Source organism: Phalangium opilio, unplaced genomic scaffold, assembly GCF_054372755.1.
Source record: "Phalangium opilio isolate 3A_F unplaced genomic scaffold, DU_Popi_V2 ptg001170l_1, whole genome shotgun sequence".
In the NCBI taxonomy this organism is placed as follows: domain Eukaryota; kingdom Metazoa; phylum Arthropoda; class Arachnida; order Opiliones; family Phalangiidae; genus Phalangium; species Phalangium opilio.
Genome location: NW_028324255.1, coordinates 10,497,543 through 10,510,281, shown reverse-complemented (window position 1 = coordinate 10,510,281; position 12,739 = coordinate 10,497,543). Strand labels below are relative to the sequence as shown.

At 37.9% G+C, this 12,739-nt stretch overlaps 1 protein-coding gene and 1 long non-coding RNA gene across 2 annotated transcripts; both read left to right on the top strand.

Annotated features, from left to right (window-relative positions):
• The first annotated feature begins 371 nt into the window (after positions 1–371).
• LOC149587216 (cytochrome P450 3A5-like) lies at positions 372–2,939 on the top strand. The gene is made up of 4 exons (XM_089863523.1): positions 372–445; positions 1,473–1,572; positions 2,716–2,768; positions 2,828–2,939. Exons 1-4 carry the CDS (start codon positions 372–374, stop codon positions 2,937–2,939), a joined length of 339 nt encoding a protein of 112 aa, XP_089719649.1.
• A 747-nt stretch (positions 2,940–3,686) lies between these two features.
• Positions 3,687–6,661, top strand: LOC149587215 (uncharacterized). The gene is made up of 3 exons (XR_016380324.1): positions 3,687–3,750; positions 3,825–3,940; positions 6,303–6,661. It is a non-coding gene; the product is annotated as an uncharacterized LOC149587215 (long non-coding RNA).
• Positions 6,662–12,739: the final 6,078 nt, after the last annotated feature.

Below are 12,739 nucleotides of genomic sequence, written 5' to 3'. Positions count from 1 at the left end.
ACATCTTTACAGTCCATTAAATCCAATTTCCAATAAACCTGAATTTTGTTTGATATACGAATAGTTTATTACGAAATTAGAGGGCGTTAGTGTTCAATAATTCTATAGTTATAACAGAAGTTTCTATCGGTCAAAAATGTACGGGTTTCACAACAGCGCCTTTAATAATGGTTTAAAATAAAATACTGGTGTTTAAACATAAAGCTGTTAAATAAATTTGTTATCGATAAAGAACGAAGAGTTGCGACATTTATAGTAATTTTTTTTAATCATTGATAGAGAGGCTAGTATGATAAGGAAAAATTGTAAGTCTTATACCGCAAAATCGTGGTTTGCCTTTCACTAGGCACTGTGGTTTGGTAGGTGTGAAGATGGGTTTATACGAGGGAATAGAAGTAACCGCGGCGTTAATAGCATTCCTTTGCGTGTTTCTCGGAGGCTATTGGTAAGATCATAAGGAAATTATACTCTCTCTCTAAGGGCCCAAGCGCATCTATTATTAAAAACATCTAGTTCTGCTAGATGTGACGTAGATTTTGTATAGGAACTCCTTCCGAATTTTTCGTGAAATTCGCGGGAGAGAAAAATAATTTTCAAAATCAGACACGACCGATATCCTAAGCCGGTCGTGGTCTAGAGGCGAGCTCTGAGATAACGCTCCCAAGCGGTTGGGAATCAAACTAAAACAGGCGGAGAGGCGAGTGGCGAGACGCGAGAGAGGAAGGACTGAGGGGAAAAAATAAGTAAGAGAATTTCCAGAACCCCCCAGTTCTATCAGACACAAGAGGTAAATTCGCGCTTAGTAAAAATCACGAAGAGCTGTCGTGAGAAATCTTTGAAGGAGGGAAAAATGTTCAATGCCGGGTTACTCTGCAAAGAATGCGCTCGGCCTCTGTTTAGGCTATACAATTATTATACCACTTGAGATGAGACGGATGGCTAACCAAATCGGACATACATACATTTCATCCGTAACATAGAATCTTGGGCCCTTAGAGAGAGAGTATAATTTCCTTATGGTAAAATAAATATTTTCTATTTTAATTCCATTTAAAGGCCGACTTCCAGCGAAAAGGGTTCTAGCGAACTGAAAACCGAGCATCGAGACTAACAATGAAGCGACCGTGCCGATTTTCGAAGCCCCGCTGTGTCAAAAGTTGGAAGGGTTCTCACTAACTGAAAGCCGTGCAATGTGGTTCTAGCGAACTGAAGTTGAACAATAGAAATCCTTTTAAATTAATTTCCTCTCGAATTTTTGCTTTCCCCTGAAGGAAATTGTGTATCTTCAGTTCGCTACAACCACATTGCACGGCTTTCCCCAGCGGGGATTCGAAAATCGGCACGGTCGCTCCATTGTTAGTCTCGATGCTCGGTTTTCAGTTCCCTAGAACGCTTTTCGATGGAAGTCGGCTTTTAAAAACCGTGAACAACTCGTTAAAGAAATATTAGTTTATTCGTAACTTTATTCTCAGGATATACTTCAAAAGGAAGCACTATTGGGTTGGAAAATCCATACCTTCAGATTCTCCAGTACCACTTTTAGGAAACGCGGTCGGACTTTTAACCGGAAAGGTTAGTGACGTTTAATTATTTAGAACCTACTGGGTATTTATTTTCAAATAAGGGTGGATTAGTGAAGGGCCTTCATTAGAGGTAACCGCAAAGGGGGATATAAATCGATTTATAAATTTTGCACCAATTTTTATCCGAATAGAATGTAAAAAAATCTATGATATATTGAATTAAATGTAATATTGTTTGAGAAATATCCATTTTGAAATTAGCAGTTTAAATAATCTTTGGCGACATCCTTAAGTAAGTGACACCGTTTTGCTATATCGTGTATTTTGCTAAATCAAGCAAATGCCATTGGTTAGCTACGCATCTTTACCAAAAGAAAGCAGTAGTGGGAAAATACGCGAGTGACGTTGTGCCATACGTTTATAAGATATGTGGCATAAGTATGAATTACTGAGAAGTCACTTCATGACAAGGTCTCAGTAACCAGTGACAAACTTATCGAACATATCGTATGAACTTATGCTTTAAGTTAGATAAGTTATTGCTATGTTATGTTTAATGAAATAGTTCTGTAATAATTTTTTATCTGGATGCTAAATTGGGCAAATTTTAATATTGATTTTGATGCATAATAACAGAATCCACTTTTTAATTTCATGTGTATACGGAATTGGAATGTAAAAATATTGAGTGGAATCAGGGATAGATGTAATTTTAGAAGCTGGAGTGGAGAAAAGAGTATCTGGGCGCGTCAAAGTCTCGGACCATCTTCCCGGGAGGAGGGGGGTATGAAAGAAGAGGCGGGTCATAGTGACAGGGGTAAAAGAAATAAAATATTTTTCGCCGTCCCCGTCAGCTACGTCATCAAATCGTATTTTAAATGAGCCAATAAGATAATTTAAGATTTTCGTTACATGTTGGAGGGAGGGGCTCTATACTGGGCTTTGAGTTGGACTGAAGTAAATATTAACCGTTCTCCATTCCTGCTTTTACAATTACATCTATCCCTGGTGGAATAAAATAATATTTAATAAAATTTGTATCAGATGGGGCTGGATCATTAGTACTTGATCCCATTTGCAAGTTATTTTAGAGATTGGATAAACATTTTTTTTAAATAAATGCTTGACGTTTCAAAGCCCAACATATAGAGGCAAAATTATAAAATCTTATTAAAAAATATTCCTGATTTAGCCTATCCATGAATGTGACAAAGAACTATATGAAAAATATGGTCGGGTTTTTGGGTAAGATTAGCATTAATTGGCCTATCATTTCCAGTTGTTAAGATACCGTAAATTTGTAGCACATATTCCGGTGTCAAACCAATTATCTACGTAGCTGATCCAGAATTGATAAAATCTATATTCGTGAAAGATTTCTCAAGCTTTTCTACCAGAGTAGTGAGTAACTTTTAGCTAGATGCAAACATAAGTCGGTCTAATTTGTTTTTCCAATAAAAAGCTTTTGAATGCTGAGGATCCCTATGTGGACAACATGGTTTCGGCAATACCTGGTGACCATAAGTGGAAAAACATACGAACCACAATGACTCGGGCATTTACATCAGGGCGATTAAAAAAGGTACAATCCCGAAACCTTAAAATTGTTCAGGTTTTATATCTTACGGAATTCTTCTGACTGATAAGATGATGCCTCTTGTTTCCGAGTGCGCTAAGTTATCTGTAGAGAACTTTGAAAAATATTCGAAAAACGGTGAACCAGTCGATTGTAAACGGTAAAATGAAAATAACCCTTGACAGATGATAGGACTGTTCACAAGCTGGGCTGAGCGAGCTTTTTAAAAGCTCGGCTCGGCTCGAGTCGAAAAGACTCTACTCGGCTCGAAAATGATCGAGCCAAGAAGAGCTGGCTCGGTTAACATGTACATGTTTAACAAAAATTTCTACTACCCTAGTAAGACTTCAGAACGACTAGAAATGTTATCCCATCTTTGAGAATGTAGTGGTTCCGTAAAACCCGCTCGGAAAACGGGTCGAGAGAAAGCAAATACCGCGCGGAACGCCATTGGTGGAGAAACGTAGGACTAAAAGGAAAGCACTATTTCAGAAACCAAGCTCGCGAGTCGTAGTAACTCGATGCCTATCGACTAGGTTCGGCTCGACCTTAAAAAAGCTTGCTCATTAACTAATCGAGCCAACAGTAAGTTCGCAGAGCACGCTAGGAAGGTACTTGCCGCGGAACTTAACTGGAAACAAATTTTACCTTGTAAGATCTACCTGATCACTAAACTTAAATCTTATGGCTAATGTTCAAACTTTTTCTTTCACATTTTTAAAAAGTGCTCGCTCCTAAATTTTCCCGCAAGCTTGGCATATCTTTCTTCCCTCAAGACACAATGGATTTTTTCAAGAATACCACTCTAGAAATTGTTAAAAGAAGACAAGCCAACAACGAGGTATTTGTAAACTAGTGCCTTTCATTTTAAAATTTCAGCAAATCGAACCTAAGAGTATGAGCATAAGTTCATAAGATATGTTCCATACGTTTGTCACTGGTTACTGAGAGCTTGTCATGAAGTGACGCAGGTGAAACGTTATGGATTCTCGTAAAGCGACGCCTGGTGAGGCGCTGTCAAAGGCCTAGTACAGACTAAATAGGAAGATGGACTGCAAAACCAAGTGTAGTCTTTCTCGAACAGTCGAACTAGCTCTTAGTAAGTCTCTACCATTACGAAGTATAGAAAGCAGAGCCGGATTAAGGGGGGGCATAGGGGGCACCTGCCCCCGGGCGCCAGCAAAATGGGGGCGCCCAAGATGTCTGGTGATACCCAAATCTGAGCGATTGTTTTATTAAATTTTTGAAAAACTCAAAAACATGACGTTAGTTTTGAATGATTACGGGACTGTTTTTCGTTTTTAAATAGGTATATTAGCTATCGAGACCAATTTATTACACCAAATTAGTTGGGAGGAGACGATAAATAAATTTTCCGAGTCTAAATCTAGAAAAGCCTATTCAAAGACATAGGCAAGGCTGATACTAAGTCAAAATTCAAATTCGGTTACTAAAAGTCACTTTTCCAAAAATTAGTTACTATTTGTCACTTTTTTTGGATTTTTGAGTCTTTCGGTGTTATTTATCTTCTCGACCACAAGGTTAAACGTAATATATTTGACTGTATGACGGTTTAAACGCAAAAACAGCGAGATTACAGTTGATCAAACCCAAAAAATTGTGGACCTCGCTTCGCTCGCTCATCAAATATTTAACTTAATATTTATAATCAATCCAATTCAAATGAATGTTCTAGTTTTGATTTGAAACGACATCAATTACTTTGCTTTCTGAGCTGTGCTCCAAAATGGTTTAATTCAATTTCGCCGTAGAAATTTTATGATTGGACCTTTCCTTTGACTGGAAATATCTAAGCCCATAGATTGGGCTTAATTAAGGCACCGACCTTTAAAATATCTTTAACTACTGAAAATAATTATGAAAATCGATCATGTCTGAAAACATTTCATTTAAAGTGCCCTTATTTTATAGCTTAATTTGCCCTTATTTAGTCACTTTTTGTTTACTATTTTTAAATTTATTAGTCACTTATTCAACTAAAATTGAGCGTATGAGTGAGTATCAGTCATGCATAGGGATACTTTTGACTTAACAAAATTACAATAGGGAGCTAACAGCTGGCTAGGGGGAAGAGATAGTCTGACGTCACGCAGCCGCCCTCTGGTTGGCATTTTTGCGCGTAGAATACTGTTTCCAACCGTTAGGGGGGATGAAACTCCAGTAAGAGATAGAAGGGTGTGACGTTTCCGGGTCAGAACTGTTAGCTCCCTATATTTCTAATAAAAACAAAATTGTTAAAATTTCTAGCTGGTTTTTATAAATTATGGGGCCAAGGGAGGGGGCGCCCATCGAGCCACTGCCCCCGGGCGAAAATCTTCTTAATCCGGCTCTGATAGAAAGTGTCATACTTATGGAACATATCTTATGAACTTGACCTCTTTGAAATGAGAAAGCCCACACTTCCGGCGCTTTATAATGCCATGAAGAAATATACCTAAAAAAGGCATAAATCGCGTCCGGTGGTCGCGTGACAGTCGACAGTCCCCCCTTCATGGGTGGGGGAACGGAGGCGGGACTTAATATTTTATCTTACTTTATGTTTTCCACCATCTATGTCTTTTTACCCTTTTGATTAGTTTTTGGAACTCACGAAATCAAAAGTATAGTACACTTGATTCGATTTAGAAATAATTATGAACAATTTTCACGTAGAGACACATATTGAAAATCCATCAAGTTAGGTTCAAAATCTTTAACTAACTTGTTAATGGCAATTAAAAACAACTGGTGTATCGTTTCAGCACCTCGGGCAGCCTCCATTTTCTGTTTACTTTGCCTTTGGTTTTTTCTTCTCTCTCATCGCGTCTGTATGGCCATAAGAATATCATACCACCCGGGTGGTATGATATGCTTATGGCCATGACCTATCCCCACGGGATCCAATGGGAAAGCGCAGATCACTGACGGGCATGAAGGGGTGGGGCTTATTTGTCCACTGACACCGGCGTAAGAGTAGAAGCCTAGAATCTCGCAATTTAATGCCTTTTTATGGTATATTTCTTCTCGATAATGCCAAACATTGACATTTTTCACTCTTAACGATTAATAATTTCTTTCATAAACTGTCGCGTTTGCAGTTTTGTTAAAAAAGCTAATAATAGTTACAGTAAAAATATATGGATTTCCATTTAATTGACCATTGGTAAAATTCAACTCATTTAACGTTCAGTAAATTCAAACAGGTCCGAAATGATTTTCTACAAATTATGATGGAAAGTCTAAAAGATGAAAATGATAAGGCAAAGAATGAATCTAACAAGGAGACTGAAAACGATGATGCGAACCCCAGTATAAATAGCATCGATGACATCAAGAGACAACGTATTATAGCGCAACTCTAAGATATCTATCATCCAAATTTGATTTACTTATCATTCGTGAAATAGCTCTGACCATGGAAGAATTTCTTGCACAAATAATTCTATTCTTCTTGGCCGCCTATGACACAACAGCTACGACCTTAACCTCGACAACGTACTTCTTTGCCACCAACCCGGACTGTCAAAAGAAAGCCTTGGAAGAAGTTGATAGAATATGGAAAATTAAGGTTTGATAAATCAAAGGCTTTTAAGATTAGGTATTGAGGGCAATTCTCTAGCTTTTTAAAGGAGTTATCGCAAGTGATAACTCCTTTAAAAAGCTAGAGAATTGCCCCCATTATCTAGTAATTTTCACAGAAAAGCTCAGACAAAAATTAATCGTGATAAAAGATAAGATCAATTAATTTTCTTAAATTTCCGAACCGTGAGGCCATTCTGACTGTACGTCCAGTACAGTTTTTGTAGTCCTCTGTTGTCACATTTACAACGATATCTAAAGCGTAGGAGATCTAAATTGGTGTTAACGAAAACTGCCTTTGTAGATAAAGCAATGAAAAGGTTAAGTGGACAAAATCGACTAGATGGTGTAAGAGATATTCAAATATTCAGTTTTAAAATTATGATTTTAAAACATCAATTAATCTTGGTTTTTTCGCTTAAATACCATTTAGTTTCTGAAAATATATTACATTAAATTTGTGGATTATTTAATAATAAAAGGTTGATCAAGTATACATTTCATAATCCCTTATTCAAATTAACGATGATATCATAAGCGTTACTAACTTCTTATTGTGATATCAACAACACAAATAACAAAATGTAGCTCCAAGTATTAAAAACTATCAAAAGCTAATATTAGTTGAAATTGCTATAGTTTTAAAGATCGCTTAAGAACTCAATTTTGTCCTAGAAGTAAAATTGAGAGCAAAGTCGAGTGTAGTTAATATTGGTAATTGGAGGACGGTGAAAAAACTAATATAAACATTTTTTAAATTAATTAATGTTTTATAATCATGTATTTCAAACTAATTATTTGAATATCTGTTACTTCACCGACTGTATTTTTTCCACTTATTTAATTATTTTCACGGCTTCGTCGTTTGTCCACACGTGCAATTTTCATTAATATCTGTTAGTTCAGTAATAATTTGGATAGCACCTTAGCTAGTACGTTGTAATGTAAATCAGCTGGAAATCGTTTATTTATGGTTAATTAAAAAAAAAAGTTAAATAGCTGTGCGGAATATAGGCCTAATTCAAATTGAACCTAACCTGAACCTCGACAAAACTACCATAAACTTAACCAGAACCTAACCAAACCTAACTTGAACCTCGCCAAATCTATAGCTATAAGCTCCACTATCATCGTTACGGTTAAGATGTACTCGGCGATCGGCTAGGGTTACGAGAAACGTCTAGCCTCCTAATGGCAGGGCTTCCATCAAAGGTTTACGGAATTGCGGCGTTTCTTATAATTTACCAGTGGCGTCGCTAGGCCTTTTTTGGGGGGGCTATAGCCCCCCCAAAATCCAAACTTAGCCCCCCCAAAATAATCCGTAAACCCTACCAAAAAATTGCTGTTAGCAACCTAAAATTCTGTAGCAATATATAAAAAATTTTCAATATGAAACAGTAAAATTTTGAAGATAAAAACAGATGGAGACAAGTAAAATGTTTCATGTTCTTTCGAAGGGAGTCCCAATAGTGTGGACTAAAAGTTAACCAAAACTAAAAATAAACCAAAGACGAGTGAAAACCGGTGAAAACCCTTCTTAATCGGTTCCGTAGTCCTTATCAATAAAAGGTTGTACATCTCTAATATACGAAAACTTTCATGTTGACACAAATTTACGGATAGTTTTAAAGGTCTACACATTTTCCAAAGAACCAATTATGCAATTTTTAGCCGCATTGTAGTATACGATAGGCTCTTAGTTTGACCCGAGCCGTAGTATATGGCCGGGGTTTTCGCTTTCGTTATCGTCAGATTTTATCTTAAATGGAACCAATAGTGGTAGCTGAGCTCAGTTAGAGATTTTATTTTAATTAAAAAATTTTCACACCGCACCCGGGAATTGAATCTGGCTGGTTGGCGCAGCAGTAAGACACGCTACCACTGTGGGGTGGGACACTTCTGATTTTTTGTTTAGGGTCTTTAAATTTTTTTCTTTTTATTTATGTGCAAATAAAATAGATAACGATGTGGCTACTATTAAGTCCCAGCCATTGGGCCATCTTGTTTATATTAAGTTCTTATATTAATTTTAAAATAGCTTGCCCAGATTTAGCCCCCCCAAATTTCAAACCCTAGCGACGCTACTGAAGGGCTCTAGCATTGGTAATAGATCCTGGCACTAGTGAACAAATTTGAGGATTTTATGCCGCTTCCATCGCGCCTACGCTAGCAGGGTTGGCAAGTTTTTGCCAGGGGTGGAAAAACCGCGGTTTTAACCTGGTTAAAACCGGGTGGCAAAAACAAATTTTTCCGCGCGGTTTAAACCAGGTTAAATCCGGTGGCAAAAACTATTTTTTCCGCGGTTTTTCCCACTTTTTAAGGCTTTTTCCTGAATTCTATGCAAAGTATTTGAATAATTATTCATTAAATATTCGCGAACAACTTGAAGCTAAATTAATATAAATTAATTAATATCAGTTATCATTATGTCTTTAATTTACTAGCATTGGGTACAAGTGCCACTACTCTATAGCGTTAGAAAATTCTGGTCTTTTTCCACACGCTTCTTACTGGCCATGTAACCAACCAAATATATTGAAATGTTATAGCTCAGCCTCGATAGAAAGAATGTTTTCTACTCTGTCTTTCATTAATGGAAAACTTTGAAATAGGTTAAAGAATGAAACCGCTTCCACTTTTGTTTTGCTGACAAATGCTCATAGAAAGACACCTGGCAAATTTGAATACTAAAAATTAATACATCAATAACCATCTCAAATTTAAAAATTAAAAATACTATTGTTATTTTTCTAACATAACATTAACAAACATCACGAAAATGCACTTGAAACTCGCTAGTTTACCACTTTGTAACCATGAATTTAGTTTTTGCCGGTTTTTTCCACGTGTCCCGGCAAAAACTAGTTTTGTCCGGGTTTTTGACAACCCTGTACGCTAGAGAGAAAAAAATTGGTCGAGTTCCAAGAAATTTTCTACCCCCTTCCCCTCGTTCTAAAGCCGCGGAACACGGACGCGGCTCCTTGAATCTAGTTCGGCCGTCTACCACTGCCAGCGTCTCACGTTTTGGAGGGGAAATTCTGAAACCGCTACCAGAGGGCCAACCGTTGGTGTGTTATCAAGAATATTCACTAATGCCAAGTGAAGAATTTGGTTAGCTCAGTACTTCTAGTCTCATCTCACTTCTGCTAAGACGAGTGAAATCCTTTATAATCGGTTCCGTAGTCCTTATCAATAAAAGTTTGTACATCTTTAAAATACGAATAATATCACGTTGACACAAATTTACGGATAGTTTTAAAGGTCTACACATTTTCCAAAGAACCCGTTATGCAATTTTTAGCCACATCGTAGTATACGATAGGCTCTTAGTTTGACCCGAGCCGAAGTAGTACTGGCGGGGTTTTTCGCTTTCGTTATCGTCAGATTTTAGCTTAAATGGAACCAATAGTGGTAGTTGAACTCAGTTAGAGATTTTATTTTAATTAAAAAAAATTTTCACACCGCACCCGGGAATTCACACCGCACTGGCGCAGCAGTAAGACACGCTACCACTGTGGGGTCGGTCACTTCTGGTTTTTTGTTTAGGGTCTTTGAATTTTTTTCTTTTTATTTATGTGCTAATTAAACAGATAACGATGTGGCTACTATTAAGTCCCAGCCCTTGGGCCATCTTGTTTATATTAAGTTCTTATAATAACTTTAAAATAGTTTGCCCAGATTTAGCCCCTCCAAATTTCAAACCCTAGCGACGCTACTGTGCGCGGCTAAGAATCTTCCAGAACGAGTGAAAAGGGGGGGGGGGTAAACCACGGCCGATAATCTGTAAGCCCGTTTCAATGGGAAAACTGGCAGTCCCTCACCCCTGTATCCTCCTAGATATAACCCCACATAGCAAAAATAGGTCGAGTTCCAAAAAAGGTTTCTACCCCCTTCCCTTCAACCTTAAGCCGAGGAACACGGACGCGGGTGCCTGAATCTAGTTCGATCGTCTACCGCCGCGAGTGTCTAACGTTTGGGAGGGAAAATCCAGAAACCGTTACCAGAGGGCCAACCGTTGGTGGGTTATCAAGAATATTCACTTTCGCCAATGTGAAGAATTTGGTTACCTCGATACTTCTAGTCCCTTATCTTACTTCTGCTACTACTTTAATGTATTTTATATAAATACGTATATATTCAGGGAGTTTTCATTGTTTTTAAGATTTTCCACTTTAAAACATACAGTAAATTGTTAATATTTTTAAAATGCAGCTGAAAAATGTACAATAAAATAAAATTGTATCCGATATTGAGTCGTTTATAATTATCACAAGCAATTATGCTTCGTGCAGAACGTGAATACAATGATAACAAAATCTTCGCACTTTAACGGTGCACTCCATGATTGACACAACTTTTAAGGTTGATGAATATTATACAGTGTGGAAAAGATCAGAGTGCCCACATTTTTCGGACATTTTATAACAAAAAAAAACTCGAGATCAATGAGGAAATTAATTGTAGTACATTTTCCAGACTCATGGAAATTTAATAAAAGAATTCTCTGGCATCCACTAAACAAATCGTTCATGTAGTTTCAAATTATCACAAAAATGAGAATTTGTAAGAAATCAATACAATAATGTTAATGAAAAATTAGTTTTTGTAAGGTATCATAAATTTTGGAAGATTAATCCTGTAACAAACAGGAAATTAATGTCCTTTAGCGCAAATGTTCGATGTGTCTACCATCTTGATGTAGACATTCTTCAAGTCTACTGGCCATTGATTCGCGGGCGTGGCGAAGCATTCCTGGGGTGATGTTGGCAATGGCGATTCTTATTCTGGCTTTAAGGTCGTCGGGTGAATCTGGTTCAGTTGCGTATACCTTTCCCTTGAGGAAGAAATCTAACGGAATTAGGTCAGAAGACCTTGGAGGCCAGGGCGTTGGTCCACCCCTACCAATCCATCGGTTAGGGAACTCGATATTCAGCCACTATCTTACGGGTACGGTGAAGTGCTGTGGCGCCATCCTGTTGGAACCACATATCCCTCACTACTGCCAAGGGTAAATTATTAATGGCATCAGTAAATTCTTGACGCAAAAACTTCAATTAACGTTGCCCGGTGATGTTCTCGTCAAAAAAGAATGGCCCAATGATTCTGTCGCCTATGATGCCAACCCACACATTGGTTTTCAAACGCACCTGATAATAATGCTCCCGAAGCCAGTGAGGATTTTGCTGCGACCAATAGTGAAGGTTATGTCTGTTGACTGTTCCATCTTGATGGAATGTAGCTTCGTCAGAGAACATAACCTTGCTAAGGAAACCTGAAATTTCTTCATCGAGGAACCGCATTGGCATACAAAAGTCCTGACGCCTAAGATAGTCATCCCCTGTTAACGCTTGGTGTAGGTGATTTCGATAAGGATGGAATCGGTTCCGATGCAAAATCGACAGAATTGTACGATGGCTTCCTACCGCTCTACTGCTGGTGTGAGGGTCGGCTTCGAACCTTGCCACAATGTCCATCTCTCGGGCTTTGTTTCCAACTATCCGGTCAACCCTACGTTGACGTTTTTTGAACCGTAAAGCTACCTTCTGCTAGTAGGTTAGCTTCTAGCTTACCAAAGGTCCTTCGAGCAGGTGGCCTTGGGTTCGGAAAGCGTTCGGTGTACAAAATAACTGCCAGGCGAGAATTTCCTCGGCATTCACCCATAACGTTAATCATATCGAACTTTTCGCGATTAGTAAAACGCGCCATCATAACGAAGTACCAAGCTAATTTAATTCGTAGGTGGGGCACACTTCCGAAGTAAACTACCGTGAGATAACCTCGTATTTACGGTCTAGAGGCCACAAACCTAAAAAATAACCCTTAATGCACATTGACCCTTGTTAACAGCCGCAGTAGTTCTGCCTTCCATGGCAGTAGGTGTTGTTTGTTGTCGTTAGAAGGACATTAATTTCCTGTTTGTTGCAGGATTAATCTTGCAACATTTATGATAAAAAGCAAATTTTTCATTAACATTATTGTATTAATTTATTAAAATTTCGCATTTTTGTGATTATTTGAAACTACATGAACGATTTGTTTAGTGGATGCCAGAGAATTCTTT

Coding starts and splice junctions, on each gene's coding strand:
- LOC149587216 (XM_089863523.1), top strand. CDS start 372: ATGGGTTTATACGAGGGAATAGAAGTAACCGCGGCGTTAATAGCATTC. Junction 446..1,472: donor GTGTTTCTCGGAGGCTATTG/GTAAGATCATAA, acceptor CTTTATTCTCAG/GATATACTTCAAAAGGAAGC. Junction 2,769..2,827: donor AAATATGGTCGGGTTTTTGG/GTAAGATTAGCA, acceptor GTAAATTTGTAG/CACATATTCCGGTGTCAAAC.